Raw genomic sequence first — 20,075 nt, forward strand, 5'->3', positions numbered from 1 at the left:
TCACCAAATACCAAAGTCGCCTTCTTGCTCAAAACGACTTCCTGGACGATCCAAAGGCGCTTGAACCACGGTAGGAGGACGATAGTCCCATCGATAGCTAAAGCCGTTCGACCGATGTCAATAATCCATGACGGGCCGGGGTTACTAAGCGAGTGAAGGAGGATTCTTGACTCACTTGCGGCGTCGACCTCACTTGCCTCGTCTTTCAACTCCTCTGCCACACGTGCCAGCTGAAGTTCCTTGCTGTGAAGATCCGGCGCAGCAGTGGCTTCACCCAGTCTAGCCAGCCAGGCAAAGCCTTTGTCGTATGAATCACGACCTGGTGGCCCGGCTCGTTCGGCTGAAACGCTGTCGTCCTCGAGCCATACCAGAACCCGAGAAGCTCCGCTGTAAATCTCACCCATCAACTGCAGCTGGTTGGATTTCTCAGAGATATCTCCCTGATTGATGCAGATCGCATCAATCCAGAGGCGACGCACGTGGCCGTTCACTGCCGGACGGAAGTACCTAAGCGCGGACTCGCAGTTCTTGGTAACCATAAGACGCCGGCCCTCGCAGAAGATTTCCTGCGTCAGCGACTGGCCGCCCCAGCAGTAGGATAGAGCTTCATACGTGGGCTCCTCGGCACCGAGTGGTCTCTCAATCAATTCACAGTAGATCGCGGACTTGGGGTCACTGTTGCCATGTACACAGAGAATGCGAAAAGAGTAGTCCATCGCGATCTCGCTATATGTATATTCCATTAGCGCCATCTTGAAAACTTGTATTTGACGATGACTTGACGGAAGGTGGAGAATAGCAATCAGAGGTTAGGACGGTCAAGTAAAATTGCAGGATGTTCCGAATATGGACGATGGGGTTTAGTCGTGGCAACGAGCCATCCAGTTGATGTCAACTCGGCCACAAAGAGCATATATAATGTATCTTTACCTTTGTATGGTTCTCTGTGCTAATCCTGATAAACTTTCTGATAATTACGCAGTCTCGTTCGGACTCCCCATCTCGCAATTAACTGGTTTGCTGACGCTGGTCACCCATTGGAGCTCTCGGACAACGAAAAGATTCCAGGAAGGAGGATCGTTGGCATGATGAAGCATCCATAAAGCGGGGCTTCCACTGATAGCATTAACTGTTTTGGGTGTTTAGGAAGATTTCTAGGTTGTCTTGTCAGCTTAGCAAAGATTCGATTCGGGGAAAAGGAGAGGTGCACGTGGAGGATGACAGAAGGAGGATGATGGAGGTGCGGATCATGTCACTTATGCGCTGCCAAAACCTCGGCAAATTTTCGCTGCATGTAAGAAACTATCTAGTTATTAGCATGCTTGAGACACACTCATGTAGACTGCTTTATGATTTAGACTTTACAAATCACCTGTGTCAATGAGTCATACTTCTTGCTTGATATAACAGAGGTACAAGATTGAACTGCTGCGTAACTTTGCTGGAAAGCGGATTGGTTCAGTAGTACTTCAGGACAACCACAGCTGTTTGTCTGTTTATTTGTTCTATCTAGTGCCAAGTAGAAGAGAAGCGATGCTATCTAATCTGAAAAACCTCCCGAAGGGTACGAGGCGCGCCAAGCTAAGCATACATCCGCTTATCCCGTGAGGAACAGCTGACTTTTTTTTCAGCGACTCGATGTCCATGATAGCGATAGCAGTGCTGCCTGTTCAATCCCTCCCTCGCCTCCATATGCGAGTAGTAACCAGGAAAAATCTATAGAGGCTGAGCTTTGAGTATCTTAAGCCTGAGCTGAGTATTATAATGCTGATAAGCGCTCGTTCAGACTGCCAGATAGCTTTTTTTCTTTCTTTTTTTGAGGGGGAGGGGAGCGGGAGGAGGAGTTTGTTTCCTCCTCGTCCTCCTCATATCTCCACATATTGCTTTCCTCTCCTTTCCTCTCCTCTCTTCTCCTCTCCTTCTCTCTTCTCCTCTCCTTTTCTTTACTCTCTCTTCTTTTCCTCTCCTCTCCTTTCCTCTTCTCTCCTTTCCTCTCCTCTTCTTTCTTCTCCTGTCCTCTCCTCTCCTGTCCTCTCCTCTCCTGTCCTCTCCTCTCCTCTCCTTTCCTCTCCTCTCCTTTCCTTTCCTCTCCTTTCCTCTCCTCTCCTTTCCTCTCCTCTCCTCTCCTTTCCTCTACTATCTTCCACCTTATTCCGCGCTTGTCGCTCCCTCATCATCGCTGCTCCCGCTATCGCTCCTCTCGTTATCGTTCTCCTCCTTTCCTCTCTCCTTTCAATATCCTTGTTCATCGCTTCTTCCTCATGAACCCTTGTTTCCTCTTTCCTTCTCGTTATCGCTACCCTCGTTATCGCTCTCCTCGCTCTCCCTCCAGGAGATCAACCACAGCTGTTATTACGCTATGCGGCGATATAGATGCAAAGCGACATTTACAATTCCGATACCATGAACTCGGTACTGAAACCAATTTTTCCCCCCCCAAAGAATAGGGGTCGGGGTTAAATGGTCTTCGGAGTAGCGTTATATTACGTTGTAAGTAATCGCAGGATGTAAGCACCTCGCTTCAAATATATGTGCAAAGCGGATGACGGCAAGGATGAGCGGGTTTAGGAGAACACCTAGCGAATCTCGTCAACACACCAAATCTTGCAGCTGGGTTCGACTTCTTCTTTTGATGACCTGCTGATCGATTTCGGCCGGCTGCTGTTCAGCTTGCACCATAAGACACCCTTTTGCTCTGGGACTCAAGCTTCTTAGTCTCCATGCTTGTAGCTGCGTCTGATTTGTAGATTATTCTGATGCTTCGGTTGAATGATTCGATAGCATTTTGCGCTTGCCAAGTTCCACACCCCACTCCAAGAAACCGACAAACACTAACATTTTCTGTGCCACATTAGTGTCTTTTCTGTTAACGAACCAACTAACAACACAGTAACCATAATGTTGACTTATTATGAATCATACCATCTCATTTCCAGGTTTGAATGATGCATATTCTCTAAAATACAGCCCAAGCCAATCAGCATACTATATGCAGAGCATTGATAGTCAGATATATATTCCTACCTAAGTACTATGCTGGATGGCTGGATTGTTGTGTAAGCAGGAAAACCAGCTCATTGCAGTCGATCACTCTCATTATTGTGTTTCACCAAAAGGTACCCATTCAAGCAATCTTTATCGAAACAGACTGGACGATTGCCAGCCCTCATACTACTATTGCATTCATTATGACGGATACTACGGCGACGACAGCCCTCCCAGCCGCGGCTACATCCGAGAACTCACCCACAATCCACAATACGGAGATCGCGATAGCACGTACTGTGGGATCAACAAGGTACATGTTCTTGATCTCCTCTTTTTCTTTATATTATATTTTTTTTTTTTTTTGAAAGTTACGCTCGACGCGCTCCCTTCTTTTCTCGGATCCACCAGTACTCACCCAAATAATACAGATCCAGGCCTACGACCCACTCCGATGATCAGAATGCACAAGAGCAGACTGCTTCGAACTTTGGCAGTACTGATATTCGCAGTGCGGTCCCTTCAGCCCACTTCACGCCGACAGTCTGCCTCTTCTGCCGGTGCGTTTCACCCACCTACGAGACCAACCTGATCCACATGCAAAAGGCCCACGGCCTTTTTATTCCGAGCTCGATCGATAACGGCACTCTGAGCCTGGCTGTGGATACCGAGACGATCGTGGGCTACATGCATGCAGTCATCTTCGAGTACCACGAGTGCTTGTCTTGCGGCACACAGAGAGCCAGCGTACACGCTGTGCAACAGCATATGATGGGGAGGGGGCATTGCCGGATTGACGTTGAGGCACAGTCTAGTGAGTGGAGGGACTTTTATGAGAGTCCCGAAGATGGAGACGATGAATTCGTGAATGAGGAAGGGAGTTGTGAGAGCCAGTCTGAGGAAATAGGTGGCGATCGTCACGCCAAAACATCAAGGCTCCCAAGACCATTGGCCGACGGTAGCAGCGATCTTCGGCTCGCATCCGGCAAGGTACTAACCCATCGATCGGCGCCAGCTCCAAAGAGCCACCATCGGAGACCTCTTTCTGAGCCGCAGCGTGCCCGGTGTAGCATCGACTCCCTTCAAAGGAATATTCTCCCCAGCCTTACGCCCACAGATAACAACAAATTCGAAGGGGAAAATCCTTCATCGTCAACGCCGGAACCACCGTTCCAAGCACTGAGTTGCGCCGACAGCCGCCTCCGCGCATCTCATAGATCAGCTCTCACCACCGCACTCTCCAAAATGTCTGCCCGCGACCACTCCGCGCTCTTGCATCTCTCGCTAGCGGAAAGAAGAGCAATGGTTATCACACAGTTTAAGCAGCAGAATCGGGTCAATACAGCAGAAAGGAGATATTGGAGTGGGTATGATCGTAGGCAGGATCGACCTGCGTTCGGTGGTAAGGAGTGGCTTCGTGGGGGATAAGGCTTTGCTGATCATCATGCTGCTATGGAGTTGGATGATAGAAACTGGGATTCGAATGTGGATGACGCATTTCAAGAGCAGTATAATGGAGCAAAAGTTAGGTTATAGAGCGATATGAAGCCCGAGGTCAAGAGTGTATCTGAAAATGTTATCTTATAATCAGGAGCCACAGTCTTGGCAATAACTGCACGTCTGCCTTCCAAACTCTATAATATGGAATCATGATGCAAACTTGTATTTCTAAGCACGTCAAGCTTTGATTACTCGCTGACCTGCTCTACAAGCTTGTGGAAGGTGTTTTTTCTCGGTATGTATGTTAATTAATATAGGTAGCTGCAGCAATTACGCATGTCGCAGGCAATCCAAACGCCAATAACTTGACTTTTCTGGAAAGATAACTCATATTGGGGACCGCACTTGGCTGCAGAAAGGAGAGTCTGCGTAAGCCCTTGGGTGGCAAGTTGACATTGGCAAGAGTTCCATTGACCGACTTACTCGTGGCTCGCCAGAGATGAATGCTTTTTTATGGATCCTCTGCTAACACTTTCGTACTGTCAAGACAGTCTTCGACTGGTGCTTAACTTTGGAGTCCATATCCTGTATGACAAGGAAAACAAGCTCACCCAATTAGCACGAAACAGAGCTTGGGAGTCCAACCTCTGCTGCTTTACTCATCCTGTTTCCGTATCGAAACCTCGGTCGTTTCTTTACCAAACTTCAATTGTTTTTGCGACTCAATGCAATTCAAAAGCAGGTACATAGATGCCTCATTCTTACTTACTGCACTAATTACTGACAAGTTGCCTGCCCGAAAAATGTTGGCACTGCGGAGCTCGCCGGTTTCCCGTGTTCAAGCTTTGCCTATGCTTTCCTATGTAACGTGTCCACCGCCGCGAATGGTAATGGGCGGGTCGCAGTTGGCAACGGAAACGATTTCAGCCGTGCTGTAGCCGTCGATCTTGCTATCAACAAACTCGAACAGGCTGGGAAAGTGGAGCATACTGCGCCGAGTAAGTCACGTCAGCCTGAATCCAAAGGCTGTAAGCCAACTATTTGAGCCTAAGCAGGAAGCGGCGCTAAGTATGCGAAAGTTTATTTTGATCACGGCTCAGAAAGAGAGAACTCTGGAGAACACAAACAATGTGGTTCTGATTGCATGAGCTACACTGCAAATTTTGACTGCTGCTTCGAGATCCTTGCAATGCAGTACGACATGTATGCGTACTGCATATCATGTGGGTTGCACTCCAGCATGTATACTACCCACTCGCCGACGAGGCTTTTGGAGTGGGACAGCAGAGCTTGAGGTCCGTACATGCATGAGCGATCATCTCTTTGCTTGTAAAAAGGGGCCATGTGGCCCTGAGATAAATGACACTATAGGCGTAAAGAGCCGAAAGAACTTTAGTGTGACTCGCTTACTATGGGCTATAGTTGTTACAACCAAGTTATGCCTGAACTTAGAAATAAAAGAAAAACTTGCTCCTTCATTGGCACACCTGCAGACAGCGAAGACCAGAGGAAACGGCTAATACTGACGAGGCGAGCAAATCATTTATTAATCAGCTGAGAATGATGCCAGGTCATCGCCAGAAGCACAATCCCCATCACTTTCAGCTTCGTTTCTTGCCCCCATCCCTCGCTCTCTCAGGTATGGCCATCACATATCATGATATCACATGTACATCCTCAAATCTCGATTCCTCGCGCCAAGATAAGCAATAGCTTCGCAGAATATCCAGACTATTGACTTAATCTATTGACTGTAACGTCCGATTTTGTCGTGATACGAACCTGTGCTATTAACAAATCATTACTCTCAGCAACGTTACTCAAGAACAGCAGCCCATACATTCAGAATACATAAGACAGCTTAATTAGTTGAAAGAAAGACTCTGAACAAGAAGAAGGTCTCCCTAGCTGCCGTCACCCTTTCCACTCATACCTCGGCCCCTGAGACGCTGAGGAAAAACCTCCTACATTTCAATTTTATAATTCTGTTCCCTTACCTCCGGAGCTATGGCAAACGGCCGCGCCTGTGTAAGTCTCTTTCAAGCACCATAGAACTGACTAATTGATTTACTGACCAACCTGTAGTGTACAGCTCTCTCGGCTGTCCTGGGGGACCTGACGTTCTCCCCAACCAGTCTCTCATATGACTCCTCGCAGTCATCCTACTGGTCACTGCAAGAAGCCGAAGTCGAACCATCATGTGTCGTCCAGCCAAAGTCAGCCGAGGATGTATCTGTTGCGATCAAAACGATGACAGCAATCGAAGGATGCCATTTTGCCATCCGTTCTGGTGGGCACAGTCCTAATGCAGGCGCTGCCAATATCGCAAGCGGCGTTACAGTCGACCTTAGCCAACTAGGAGGCACGATTATTAGCGACGACAGGTCTACCGTGTCCATCAACCCTGGTAGTACTTGGGCTGCTGTCTATGAGACCCTGGATCTAGTCAATCTCACTGTTGCAGGCGGCCGCTCAGGAGGTGTTGGTGTAGGTGGCTTAACAACAGGGGGTGGCATCTCGTTCTTGTCACCTCGCGTGGGCTTCTCCTGCGACAATGTCCTCAACTACGAAGTTGTGCTTGCCAATGGGAGCATCGTGGACTCTCAGGACGACGCAGACTTGCACATCTCCCTCAGCGGCGGCTCTAATAATTTCGGTATCGTCACGCGCATCGATTTTGCGGCTATCGAACAAGGTCTTATTTGGGGAGGCAACGTGTACTACTCCATTGACACCATCGATTCACAACTTCAAGCTTTTGCCAATATAAGCAACGCCGATACTTACGATGATTACTCGTCATTGATCATGTCGCTTGCCTACGATGGACTCCTGGATTTGTCCCTAGTTGCGAATGCGATCGAGTATACCAAGGCTGAAATCTATCCACCTGTCTTTCAGCCCTTGATGGCCATCCCAGCGATCGATAGCACGATGCGTTTGGACACCGTGGCTGGAATTGCCGAGGAGTTGGCGACGTTATCACCTGGTGGTAGTCGGTGAGTTCTCAATGACCTCGAAAATTGCAACGAATCCGATACACCTGCCTTGCTACGAGCGCGTTTACTGACATGTTTCCTTCTCTTTTCATGGTACACAGCGTGCTTTTTATGACCATCACCCATGGCAATAGCATATCGATGTTGAACGCGGTGTATCAGGCCTGGAGTGATAGCATTGCCGATATTTCGAAAGTGGCAGGCATCATCTGGACTTTTTCTCTCGAGCCCTTGCCACCGGCCATCTACGCACGCAGCTCAAGCAACTCACTTGGCCTCTCTGACCGTAACGGAACGCTTGTCGTGGGACTTTTGACGGCACAGTGGACAGACGCGGCCGACGACAACGTTGTTGAAGCGACAGCGAAGAAGCTTCATGGAGATATTCAAACAGCAGCAGAAGGCTTGGGAGAGGACGACCCTTTTCTCTATCTCAATTACGCCAATACAGCGGGGTGGCAAGGTGATCCAATTGCAAGCTATGGCGAGGCGAGCGTGGCAAGGTTGCGAAGCACGAGCTCGAAGGTTGATCCTGAGGGTGTATTCCAGAAAAACGTGCCGGGTGGCTTTAAACTTACCTAAATGTGTTCACGTGGCAGACGCAGATAGAATACACCGGTATTGTCTACGTTCGGGTTTGTTTGTTCTTTTCTGTTCATCTTTTTGACCAAATATAAGCAACATGATAAACTCAAATACCATGTGATGACCGCATCTGCCCTTTTCAAATAGTGAATCTGAAAATGCCCCAGGCCTTTATATATAGCGTACATAGCTCTCATGCGCACCATACATCCTCCGAGTAGGTCTACCACGATTCACTATCCATTAATAGGATCCAGCTATGAACAGCCACTACAGAGACCATGTTCACGATTCGGTGTTACGGGACTATTGTGATGCAGGGCAGCGGTAGGACTCTTTCTCCTCAACATACTTCTACCTTCTGCTTCAGTCACTTCCAAAGTAACTCGGACCACCCCACCTGAAGCACCCCAAGAATAAAAATTCGCATCAGCCCTCTACTTCTCTGCTTGGAGGCGCCTCTAGTATCCGAACAACGAATCTTGCTGGAAGACATTCTCCCACTTCGGCCTGGACCATTATGTTTCCAGCCCGTCGGGCTCAGAAATGAGATGGCTTATGAGAAAGGGCCTTCTCCCCGTTTATCTGGAGAGGAAGTCGTGGCTGCAGTAGGGCGCCCGGTTCTTCTTGTCACTCTGTCTATGCTGTTTGCGTGGATGGAGAGCCTGGGTATCGGGCAAGATACTCGTTCACTTGTTGCCATGGATGGTTCTTGGCATCAAACGCGTTGTTGGGCGGTACAATCAGACTAAGGAAGAAGAGTGATACAAGATGGTCAACTCTGGGGTAGGAAAACCACTGAGCAGCTTGGATTGTAGGGACAGCATTATGTCATAATGCTCAGTCACTGGGTTGGAAGTGATTAAGAATAACTTGATATGAAATTAGGAAGGAAAAAAGAAGAAGAAGAAGGAAAAAGTGCTACAGGTTTAGATTGAAATAAAATCAAATGTAGTCACTCATAATCAAACTCGCCCCATGTTCAGCAACCCCGTATACTGTTGCTTGGATATTGCAGCTCGGAATAATAGGCACGATGCTAGCATCGCAGACACGCAAATTACTACATCCATAAACTCTCAACTTGGAGTCAACGACTATACATGAATGTCAGCAGCAGACTTGATCAAAGTTTGAAGCAATATAATTATTTCTTGTCTTACCGCCGCCGAGTTCCCGGGGCATCATAGAACAGCTGCCCACGTAATGAACAGCACCTGTCGCGTTGTTGCGAAGATACTCTTTCGTCTTGTCTAGATGTATGAAGTCATCAAGGGTTGTATCAGATGAGGTTCCCAGCTTTCGAGTGAGATGGCTTGCAAGCGGCTCGGTGCTGGCGATTCTCGAGGCCGCAAATTGGAAGTGACGCGCAAGGACCTCGATGTCTAGAGGGTGAGACAGATAGTTGGGATCGATCGTAGGAGCTGAAGAAGCAGACGCTGATGACACGTGAACTGAACCTCGAGACAGAGGGTGTGATAGAGACGGGGCAATAGTATAATAACGCTCGTCTCCGGGAGGAGGACCGGCTATGGAACCATCGGCGGCCACTACAGCAAAGCCAGAGAAGGTTATGTAATGGCCAGATGGCTCGTGCGGAGAGCTGAGGATCCTGTGCACAAAATCCTCTTGCTCTTTGAGAAAAGGCCGTGATTTCCCGTCCCCGGCGCTGGCTCCGGGAAGTGTAACAGTCTTTTCCAATATCTGAAGAATCTCTTGTTTGCCTTGCTCACTCTCGATACCCGGAAGTGGCAGCAAAGCTATAGCATTTGTACCGCTCCTAGCCAGTGGACCTGTCTGCCTCCCGTAGGCCTCCATAGCAGCACTAAGGGCAGCTGGCTCCTGTCGAATGATGCTGTCCGTAGTCTCATACCCTCGGTCCTTGGTCGGGCGGACCTCGAAGCACAGGGAGCACATGACATGGTTTTGCAGGTTCTCCCCAACAAAAGGGTTATGAACGACAATATCGGGAATCTGGAGTAGCCGAAGCTGTGCTTCATCCCCAATACCAGAAAGTTCCAGCAGCTTTGGGGAGTTGATGGCGCCTGCGGCGAGGATGACTTCCTTGTCCGCAGTGACGGTCTTGGTCTGTCCATTTTCATCTTTGTACTGGACACCGATGGCTCGAACACGTCCATGATTATCTTTGTTCTTATTGAACAAGATCTTTTCGATAGTGATTCCGACCCATACCGTCAAGCTGTCCCGAGACTTCGCCTGACCATAGTAGGCGTTGCCAGCGTAGCTTCTCTGTTTCGTGTCTGGGTCGATAGAGTCGCCCACCAAGATCGCCCCAAAGCAACTTCCACTATTATCATATGGATTACTCGTCGTTGGGTATCCGAGTCCGGCAAGAGTATCGCGCCAGGCGGCTGGCCACTTCCAGTCCTCCTCGTTAGGAATGGACAATTGAATAGGTCCCTGGCCTTGGGCTCCGGCACTGTACGCTTGAGCCATTGACTTGGAAAAGCTAGACCAGTCCCAGCCTTGGTTGCCAAGCTTGGCCCACATGTCGACTGTCGACTTCGAGGGCGGCATGAAAGCAAAGCCATTAAATGCGCTTGAGCCACCAAGCATACGACCTTGGGGCACTGACGCAGTTCGGCCTTTGAGTCCCGTCTGCACCACAGTCAGAGCTTCAGCAGCAGGCAAAACAAGGTGAATATTTTACATACCTGAGCCACAGCCGCAAGCGCCCAGTTGGCCGAGTTCGCCATTAAGGCAGCACCCATTGCAGGAATATTCACCCGTGGGTCCTCAGTCAGGTCTTCACCAGCCTCAATCACGAGCACACGACCCAGTGCCGGGCTCTCGGAGAAGCGTGTGGCCAGCACAAGACCCGCTGTCCCGCCACCAACGATGATGAAATCGAAAGTCCCAGAAGGAGAAGCCATGGTTGTTGCGACCGCTAATTACCAACTGCATAACCAGCAAGAGATCCTTGAACAATAGTTTGTCTGTTGGTATCGTGGCATCGGGCTGGAGGTGATTGAATGCATGGCAGGATTCTATACATGTAGGTCTGCGGGGTATGCATGTTTCGCACCAATGACAGAATCGCGGCAGATAGACTGAAACAGTGCTGCCGTTGCAGAACTGTGTGCCTCATCTTGCCGGTCAATGTTGCATCATTTTGCTGACATATTGGATGTGCGCGTACCTACTTAGCTAATACTACCGCGCGGATCAGCAGTTCTGAGCTACCGTCATAAATCAGCAGTAGTGAATAGAAAGGTTATCAGTTTGTATGGTCGCTCAACAATTCTAGACGACCCCGTGCCTGGATTTCATGCACACTTTCCAGTAGTTCTTGGATAGGATTGCCTGCGACTACCAACTTGATACTGTCTTACATCCCGCGTCTTAACATGTGCAGTTGGCGATTGCTGTAGCCTCCGATGCCGCTGCGGTGATACTCAGCCCACGGTTTGCAACAGCATCAATGCGAAGAGCTATCATTTGTTTATTCCAAGGCAAAGCAGGTGGTTTTGGCCACACCACCCTTTGTCTTCTGTCTTTCATGCATGGGTCTTCACGCCCCCCACAGAGCTTATGAAATATTACTGCTCCTGTGTTAGAAACTATCTTCTCCAAGGTTGCTAATGCTCAGCTCTGAAAGCCTTTTCTTCTTCTTCTTCTTCTTCTTCTTCTTCTTCTCTCATTGTGGATTATCGATTCGTAACTCGCACACTAGACAAGTTAAAACAAGTTAGTCGTGTTTTGAAAAGGTCTAAACAATGTAGCTTAGCTACACAAAGAACAACATATATTGATTAGTTATACAACTTCGTACTTGGACAATTCATCGTCTTCCCACTTTTCACTTTTGGGCTTCAGGCGAGCCGCCACTATACCTGGTGAGACAATCTTGCAGCTGCGCTCTTCCGGATCCGAGTCTGAGGCCATATCGCCCTTTAGCCTACGGATCACAACCGAGTACGCGACGCCTTCCCACAAAACCACCTCGTCCCCAGTCTTGACGTCTCCCAATGCCAGTCCGCCCTTTCCGCTCTCCGTCTTGAACAGAAGTGGAATGTCTTGCTTACCGAGTTCTTCGAACGCATAGGTTTTCCGAGCTGCCTATTTGATGCTCCAACCCTTCGATGTAAACGATTACTAGCACATCCTTCAGATATCTTCAAACTTTGCCTACATACTATCTTCTGAGGATTTCGTCAGATCGTATGCGCCAAACCTGTTGAACTAATATTTGAAGGGCTCTCCACATCACGCATTTATTTTCAGACCCGTGAGCTATGCCTACTCTGCTTTGTCCATCCTCTTGGTGGACAGATGGTCATATTTCGGAATGCAATGGAAATCACTACATTGAACAATCATCCCCTGACTGAAATTTTAACATCGGCCTTGTCTAATTTCGACTCATTTGCCTGCGGGAAAATGCTCCCTCGAGCCAGGGATTTTAACCAGTTGCCTCGGACGACGAAGGAGACGACTCGGCAGACTCGACAACACTTGGAGAATGGGCCACCATAATCCGCTTCGCTTAGTCCTATTCAAATGCTGGAACTCATGTTTTTAGCTTTCAAAATAGCAGCTAGTCTGGCTTTGTTATTCCTCAGAGGCAAACGAACACCACAGGCCATGTTGTTGCTGTCTGTAAATCTACTAGTAGCGGCAACAGCGAGGCTGTGGATTCCCCGCTGGTTTTCAATATTGCGGTTGCAGTCGGAAGTGCTTGATTGCGTACAATGGCTGTGCATATTCTTGGCTACCCATGCCGCCTGGACTTCTGAGCCCGGTGCACTACTTTCATGGGTTGTTCTTGTCAGATTTGGTCTCTTCACCGGTCTCAACCTGTTTCACTGGACGGCACCCCCGCAAACCAAGTATCAAGCCAGAGGCATTAGAACCAACCAATGTCGTTCTTGCTCAAATCATTCGAGGCGAGACAGCTAGATTTCTTAGCCGTCTCCTGTTCGCTGGCTGGTTTCTTTGTTATAGGAGGCATTCAGAGCCGGGCCTCTCGACGCACGTGTGGACCTGGTAGCAGAGTATCACTACGATGTATATCACAGCGAAACGTTGGATTTGCACACTTGCAGTATGTCATCGATCAGAAATAAAGTCAATTACTAGTTGTCTTTAAGCCCTTTCCTTACTATGGATGTTAATATCGTTTAATATAGCTTGGTTCTTCTTTGCAGCCCTAATTCTCGCTCTCTTAAGCTTTCTCGTGTCGGAATCAACTCTCCATGTGAAACCCCAAGTGATGATATTCATAACGATGGCCATACCAATGAACCCCATGGCTATACCAAACGACGTTGTGTACTTAGGAGCATATCTCGAGTTGAACAGCTGAGAGCCAACAGCGCCGCCTATCTGTCCGTAGCTGTTTGCAAATGCTATGGCAAAGGCCGAACCCGTCGCTCCCTCTGTGGTCTGGACCCTCCAGGGCCACATCATTGTATACCTGCATCCTGTTAGCCTACAGGTGTCACGAGAAAGAAAATGGTGAGGACATCTATACCAAGCCGTGGAGAAACCTCCGGCAATTACCGTCGCCGCGTACACACCCCCAGAGTTGGGAAATATGTACAACACCACGTAGCAAGCCTCAATCACTATCATGAATCCGAGGGGGATGGATGGTTGGGGGATTCGTCCCGTATCCGCGAAAATGCCGAAGATCACAGTCAAAATACACGCAAACACTGCCGGCGGTATGTTGAGAAGTTGTGCTTGAGCAATCGACCTGGACAATATACATGTAAGTCTTTTGGCGCAGATATCAAGGACAAACATAGCTTACGTGAATCCAAGATTGGCGATCACCGTGGGCTGGTAGAATGTGAGGCCAGTTGTGCCGACAGTAAAAAAGGCCCAGCAAAGAAGGAACAGCCAGAGTCTTTTGTCTTTTAAAGTCGCGAAGAATTCACGCAAGTTGAAATCTTTCTCCGCAGCTCTCGGCGCATTCATAGGGAGCCTGGCTTCTGTGAAGGTCTTCTCCTTCTCCGACATCCAGGTCACGTTTGAAGGAACTGTCGTTACATGTCAACGTGGCTTTCTGCAGAGATTGTGAGATCGGAATAACGTACAGTCAGGGAGGAACAGGTATACAGATATCCCAAGAAAAATGGTAAAGACACCTTCCGTCAATATCATCCTGTTTACCATGTTAGAACAGTCTCTTTGCAGATGGGGTTCAGGCTACCTTACCATTTCCAGCCAGACAGTCCTCTTGCCTCTACGCCATCAAAAGCAAAGGCCAGAACACCGCTGATGACGGTGCTAAAATTTCCAAGTATGGTAACTAAAACGATCCGAGGAGCCATCTCATCTGGGCGATACCAGTAACAGAGGTGCAGAAGCATACCTGGCCACAGGCCAGCTTCGAACAGCCCAAGGAAGGCCCTCACTGTGTACAGGCCACCCGCGTTGGTCACAGCGGCATGGCAACAGAGAGTCACACCCCAGGAGATCTAAATCCCGGATCAATGATGGGTCGTAGCGTGTGGATCAGAATACATACCATAATTCGAGCCTGCCATACCGAAGGCTTCAAGAGCTTTACCAAGAGATTTGATGGCGTTTCTGCGAGGATATAAGGAATCTTTCCATTTTTTTTTTTCAGCAGTTGCTCAAAGTAGGTAAGAGTCGATGACCACATACATAATAAGCAAGTGTCACAAAATTGTATTGGTTCGAGGTCATATGAAGCTCCGTCAGGATATTGTGAGACGTTCCTTCATCCATGATTCGGGCGTTGGAGACCTAGAAGAACTTTAGTGTACCGTTTACATGTGAGTGGGAGAGAGCCAACGTACATTTGCAGCATCAATGGTCTTAACCATATACATTATAGACAAAAGCGGCAGTAAGTGCCAGTCTATGCGTCTGAGGAGTTTCTTCTCTTCCTCGGCACTCAGCGTTGCTCTGGCTCTCATGAGATCAGCATCGTAGCCGATGATCGGCTCCTGAGCATCACTATACTCGGGCAAGGCGTTATCACCACGAGACACGATTTGCAGTTGTCCTTGATGATCAAGGCTTTCAATAGCGGTTGAAACGGTCAGGCCATGGTTGCCCTCGGATTCTTTTGCCATGGTCAGGATATTATTGGAGATCATTGGACAAGAGTCAGAAGATTTGAAGCGGTGCCACTCATAGCCCAGGCCGCTATGAGAGAATATTGTATTTCGGTCTACTCATATATCTTTCTACAAGACAGCCTTAGTATCTTCAGCCGATCGCAATCTTCGATAAGGCGTGGGGAAAACCAGCTTTGTGATCGCCCGACCCGGAATTTGGTTGGCGGATATAAATTGATTATCTTGGGACCGGATTGCGCGATCGCGCCCGGCTGGCTGTAATACAATAGAACCAAGGCGAACATGTCGCTTTTGTGGAGTCGTATGGCGATATCTGGTGAGGGGAACTTGGAACGTTACAAGCATTAAAGCATGGGTAGCTCTCGTCTTGTGTGTGCGGACGGTCCGCTTAGACGAAGTCATATATCCGGCGCACTTTCGGCAAACCGCGTCGAGATAAGCCTCCTTTCTGAACAGCTCTTCATCTCTAATTTCATAGCTGTCACTTGCATTCGGTCTTCATGATGAAAGGTCTGGGCTTTTTCCATATCTATGCGTTCCTGGCCGGCTGGCCGCCCGGCGCCGCAGGTGGCATCCAACAGCCACTGGGAGGCGCATCTTCGGTTTTATCCGCTTCGTCCGATTCCGCACTAATCGAACTACACAAGTCTCTTGTCGAGCGTCCATCCATCACTGGCTCGGAAGGCAATGTATCTCCGTTCCTGAAGAGCTACCTGGAGGAGAAGGGGTTTACTGTGGAGATCCAACCTGTTGTGGATGACCGAGAAAATGTCTTTGCTTATCTCGGCGACTCTAGAAATACTCGGATTCTCGTGACGTCGCATATTGACACGGTCCCGCCTTTCTGGCCATATGAGAGAAAGGGTGATGAGATTTGGGGGCGTGGTACTGTCGACGCGAAGGGTAGCGTGGCATCCCAAATCATCGCGGTCGAGTCGCTTGTTCAAGCAAGCCAGATCAAGGAAGGCGATGTTGCCCTGCTCTTCGTCGTTGGTGAAGAGAGCGGTGGCGCTGGCATGAAAGCGGCGAACAACCTTGGTTTGACCTGGGAGACGGTCATCTTTGGAGAGCCTACAGACCTCAAGCTTGCTCGGGGCCACAAAGGAGTGACTGGGGGAACCATACGAGCAAAGGGGATAGCGGGCCATTCGGGATACCCTGAAGTAGGCAGGAATGCTATTGACCACCTCGTTCGCAGTCTGGCTGCATTGCAGGATGTCCAACTTCCATGGAGTGAGCGGTTTGGCAACACAACGATCAACATTGGCAAGATCGACGGTGGCGTGGCCTCCAACGTTATTCCTGAAGATGCAGTGGCGACAGCCACAGTCAGGATTGCAGCAGGGACTCCAGAAGAGATACAAGATCTGATCAGAAGAACTGTCACCGAGGTTTCACCACATGTTACAATCGACTTCAGGGTCGGTATTGGGCCTGTTCCCATCGACTACGATATTGATGGTAAGCAGCATGTCCTCCTTGTACATTTGTTCTGCCGCAGAGACTGATGTTTGCCTAGGATTTGAAACATTTGTGGCACGATATGGCACGGATATCCCAAGCTTGAAAGGGGATCATAAGAGATATCTCTACGGCCCGGGAAGCGTCCTTGTGCCTCATTCTGATCACGAACATCTGAAAATTTCAGATTTGGAAGCTGCAGTCGAAGGCTACAAGGTTCTTATCACAGAGTCCTTGAAGCGAAACACACGACACTAAGTAGTATGATACTCTAGCAGTGTCTCGGGGGTTTGTAATTAGTACGATTCTTATGCCTCAATGAAAGCTCAGTTGAGGACGAGTCGGGTCAACTCCATGCATCTTGCTGGCGACGATTTACCTCTTGCTTGTCATCTTTATTTCATAGAATTTGAAGGAGCTTCAGGCTTTCTGGATCCAAATACTACTCTTACTCAAGCATTCTTGGCCGCTCAAGACACCTGGGGAGGATGAGACAGCTATTATAAGGCAGCGGAACACACTGTGGTTGAACACACTGTGGGGGTGTGGTTTTGGGGGGGGGGGGGGGGCTTGGAAGTTGCTAGGAGAAGTAAACACAGTTGACACTCCATTGACAGCGTGACAGCAGGCGGCCTCTACTTTTATATGTGTTCAGAGCCGGTCGAGCTAATGCAAAGCTGCAGCACATATCTGGTGAGTCTACATGTTAAGATGATTGCCAGTCTGTGTGTTATGTTTGTTACGCCACCTTCAACGTACTAATTCGGACTTCTCTTTCGGGCCTTTCAAAGCCATTCTGTCAAAACTCCAACAGCAGTCATAGTTATTCACAATATTTGGAAGAGACTGAATATCCAAGAAAATTAGCCGGTGCACGGCCAATGTATCAATGTAGCTCAGTAAGGCGCATATTGCAGGAACTCCTTTTCATTCTTTTGATAGGTTTTTTTTGGGGGGGGGGGGGGCGACGCGAAGAAGTCTTTTCGGGCTGCTCTGCACTTCGTTTCCAGAGAATTTCTCTTGGGCATGGACAAATGTTTTGCACGAAAGTCTTGTATGACCGCAAAGGCGAAGGTAGCCAGGCCAGTGTAGTTACCATGTCTCTAGACAGCCTCATAAGAATCAAGTACCTGGCTCACTCGATCAACATGCTGAGTATTATGATTCACAATGTTGTATTCCATACTATAGTTCTACGGCCGTATCGCCGCTCTACCCCTCCTTGACCAACAATGGGGTGACGAACAGTGCAGCAACGAGTTCACGCGAATCACCTTATCCCGGACTTCACCACATTTCAGGGTACAGGCGGTGGCCGAAGTCGTTCAAACGTTCTGGGAAATCTCCAGACCAGAGGCAAACATCACCAAGCTGTTGGTTTCCCTTATTTTTCATGATTCGCTGGGCTCGAATGCTTTTTCATGTGAAACCACATGCTAAATTATCCCGTAATGTACAACAAATTTTGGAGAAACTTTGACACAATGAAGATCTATTCTCTTCATTGGTTCTAGACTCCGAAGAGGTCTTGTAACATAAACACATCTTGAAATTCTTCGATGTTCGTTATCGGTCTTGGTAACTCTTTACTACATATCGGTTATACAATTTCAGAAACAAATTACCCCTGAACACCATTCCTAAGTCTCAGCCAATTACTGTAGTGCTTACCCCAGAGTGATAAGCCCTCGGCCACTGATGAACAGGGCGACCGAGTTCGTAGTCATGGTCGTCGCGAAGTTGCTCGAATGAGCCCATACCAAGGTCGTCGGCGCCCGGTAGAGTGTTGACGAGAGTGCTGCCATTGCTCTTGGACGACTTCTTGGCGCTACCACCGCCGATAGTCACAAGGTCTGTCCTGCCACTCCGGTTCTTGGAGGTGTTTCGAGAAATTCCGAGTGTGCGTAGTCCTGCATTGAGGAGAGGGCGGAGTGGAGGCAACGAAGCAGAGATAATGCCCACGGCGGTCTCAACCATAGCCCAGATAATGAAGTCCTTCAGACCGTCTAGAACATGTTGGTATTAGTACGAGCACTAGCTATGAACACGATGATGCAACGCAACGGTGAAACAATGGTCACGAGAAGCAAAAGAAAAGACAAGAAAAAAAACCCCCCGGGGGGGGGGGAGGGGGGAAGCGTGGCGGCGTGGCGGCGTGGCGGCGAGAAAACAACTTACAAGTATAGTCGGCATGTTCCTCGCTGAACAGCTGCACAGTCACATTGAGCTTGAGAGTGCTGCTCACGATAACCATGATGCCCAGCAGAAAAACACCACCCAGTGCAATCTTCTGTGATGTCCTGATATGCAGCTTGTAGACCTCTCGCAGGGGGAGCAACATGATACACAGGTCTGTGAAGATGTTCGGCACGGCATTTCCAATGAAAAAGGCGTTGTTGTTGATGCACTTGGAGGTAGGGTTTACAGAGGGCTGTAGCTCGAGAACCCAGGCTGCGGAGATGGGGTTGCATTGGAAGATGGTCACCAGCACGACGGCAACCCACCAGGCGGCTGTGAAGACTCCCAGGCAGATGACGCCCGTTTTGATGAATTTGGTGGGGAAGATGCGATAGTACATGGCCAGGACGCTGGCCTTGATCGTCGCAATAACGGTCGGATAGATAAATCCGCCTACATAGAGACCCTATACATATGGTAGTTAGCCTCGCCGTGTTCTGATAGTTCTTCACCTGTGTAGGGTATTCCAAAGATGATTGAAGTAGCATTGTCTCGATCAGACATTCCAGAGCTGAAATGGGGGAGGGGTCTGCGGGGGAAGTTCTCACAAGTAACACGTTCTGGAACAGCATCGGGTTCTCCTCCTCCACCACAATCAAGTGCCTTCCGATACCGCCATTTATGATGAGCAGGTTGACAGCGAATCCGTAAAGAACCCAATTGAAGACCTACAAACACGGCGAGCCGAGTTAGTTCTGAATCACTAGCAGTGGTTTCTTTGCCATGGTGACAAGGAGCGACTTGGAGACTTAAAGAGGCCGGGTAGTACTAACAACGGCAGCAACCAAAAGCCAGTCGTCGAGACCTATGCTCTCGACAGACCGGTGGTAGCGAGTTGCGATGCGCAACCCGCAAAAGAGAGTAGAAATAGCAGTCATGACGGTCAGAATTCGGAGCACTTCGGGCGCCTCATTCGTGGCCACATATTCCGGAGTTAGGGTCGACGGATCGACCGAGGAAGCCATATTGAAGACAAGGGAGTGTGATCACAAAAAAAAAAAAAAACCCAAGAAATTGATGAGGGGACGAGTGATGACAGTATCGAGACGTAGAAGCAGCTCGGGCTGATGATGTTGGTTTTGAATGACAACACACTAAGCTATCTCACTGCTGTCATGCAGATTGTCCAGCGATTTGCAGCTGCAGGCGAAAGAATGCGCCTCGTGACCAAGCAATCATAGCATGAGGCTGCACGATGGAAGTAGGATGGCATGGTCCAATGCAGGATTCTCAGGATTCGCAACCTTGTTGTTCCAGTGGGGTACTGGGTACCTATTCTTAGTGAGCAAAA

The 20,075-nt window shown here is 48.9% G+C and overlaps 7 protein-coding genes across 7 annotated transcripts; 3 read left to right on the forward strand and 4 right to left on the reverse strand.

The window, feature by feature from the left end:
- Positions 1-47: 47 nt before the first annotated feature.
- M406DRAFT_53104 (uncharacterized protein) lies at positions 48-716 on the reverse strand (the record flags this gene model as incomplete). The annotated part of the gene is made up of 2 exons (XM_040924507.1): positions 48-170; positions 348-716. Coding segments are annotated over 2 exons (492 nt in total), but the record flags the coding sequence as incomplete, so codon positions are not given.
- Positions 717-3,516: 2,800 nt separating this feature from the next.
- Positions 3,517-4,413, forward strand: M406DRAFT_53185 (uncharacterized protein; the record flags this gene model as incomplete). Its single annotated transcript, XM_040924509.1, has 3 exons — positions 3,517-3,878; positions 3,948-4,042; positions 4,103-4,413. Coding segments are annotated over 3 exons (768 nt in total), but the record flags the coding sequence as incomplete, so codon positions are not given.
- A 2,019-nt stretch (positions 4,414-6,432) lies between these two features.
- Positions 6,433-8,117, forward strand: M406DRAFT_350207 (FAD-binding domain-containing protein; the record flags this gene model as incomplete). Its single annotated transcript, XM_040922533.1, has 3 exons — positions 6,433-6,453; positions 6,511-7,424; positions 7,526-8,117. 3 exons carry the CDS (start codon positions 6,433-6,435, stop codon positions 8,004-8,006), a joined length of 1,416 nt encoding a protein of 471 aa, XP_040777630.1. The 3' UTR covers positions 8,007-8,117.
- Positions 8,118-8,954: 837 nt separating this feature from the next.
- On the reverse strand, positions 8,955-10,903 carry M406DRAFT_53264 (uncharacterized protein; the record flags this gene model as incomplete). The annotated part of the gene is made up of 3 exons (XM_040924511.1): positions 8,955-9,106; positions 9,173-10,633; positions 10,690-10,903. The coding sequence occupies 3 exons, from the start codon at positions 10,901-10,903 to the stop codon at positions 8,955-8,957; spliced, it is 1,827 nt and encodes a 608-aa protein (XP_040777631.1).
- A 2,476-nt stretch (positions 10,904-13,379) lies between these two features.
- On the reverse strand, positions 13,380-15,004 carry M406DRAFT_229940 (MFS general substrate transporter; the record flags this gene model as incomplete). The annotated part of the gene is made up of 8 exons (XM_040915823.1): positions 13,380-13,446; positions 13,504-13,728; positions 13,786-14,014; positions 14,072-14,139; positions 14,193-14,218; positions 14,261-14,455; positions 14,646-14,747; positions 14,801-15,004. Coding segments are annotated over 8 exons (1,116 nt in total), but the record flags the coding sequence as incomplete, so codon positions are not given.
- Positions 15,005-15,585: 581 nt separating this feature from the next.
- M406DRAFT_65853 (uncharacterized protein) lies at positions 15,586-16,804 on the forward strand (the record flags this gene model as incomplete). The annotated part of the gene is made up of 3 exons (XM_040924952.1): positions 15,586-15,686; positions 15,732-16,546; positions 16,605-16,804. 3 exons carry the CDS (start codon positions 15,586-15,588, stop codon positions 16,802-16,804), a joined length of 1,116 nt encoding a protein of 371 aa, XP_040777633.1.
- A 1,551-nt stretch (positions 16,805-18,355) lies between these two features.
- Positions 18,356-19,743, reverse strand: M406DRAFT_231598 (uncharacterized protein; the record flags this gene model as incomplete). Its single annotated transcript, XM_040915878.1, has 3 exons — positions 18,356-18,552; positions 18,725-19,190; positions 19,558-19,743. Coding segments are annotated over 3 exons (849 nt in total), but the record flags the coding sequence as incomplete, so codon positions are not given.
- Between the last annotated feature and the right edge of the window lie 332 nt (positions 19,744-20,075).

The sequence above is a fragment of the Cryphonectria parasitica genome (genome assembly GCF_011745365.1).
Source record: "Cryphonectria parasitica EP155 unplaced genomic scaffold M406scaffold_3, whole genome shotgun sequence".
NCBI lineage: Eukaryota > Fungi > Ascomycota > Sordariomycetes > Diaporthales > Cryphonectriaceae > Cryphonectria > Cryphonectria parasitica.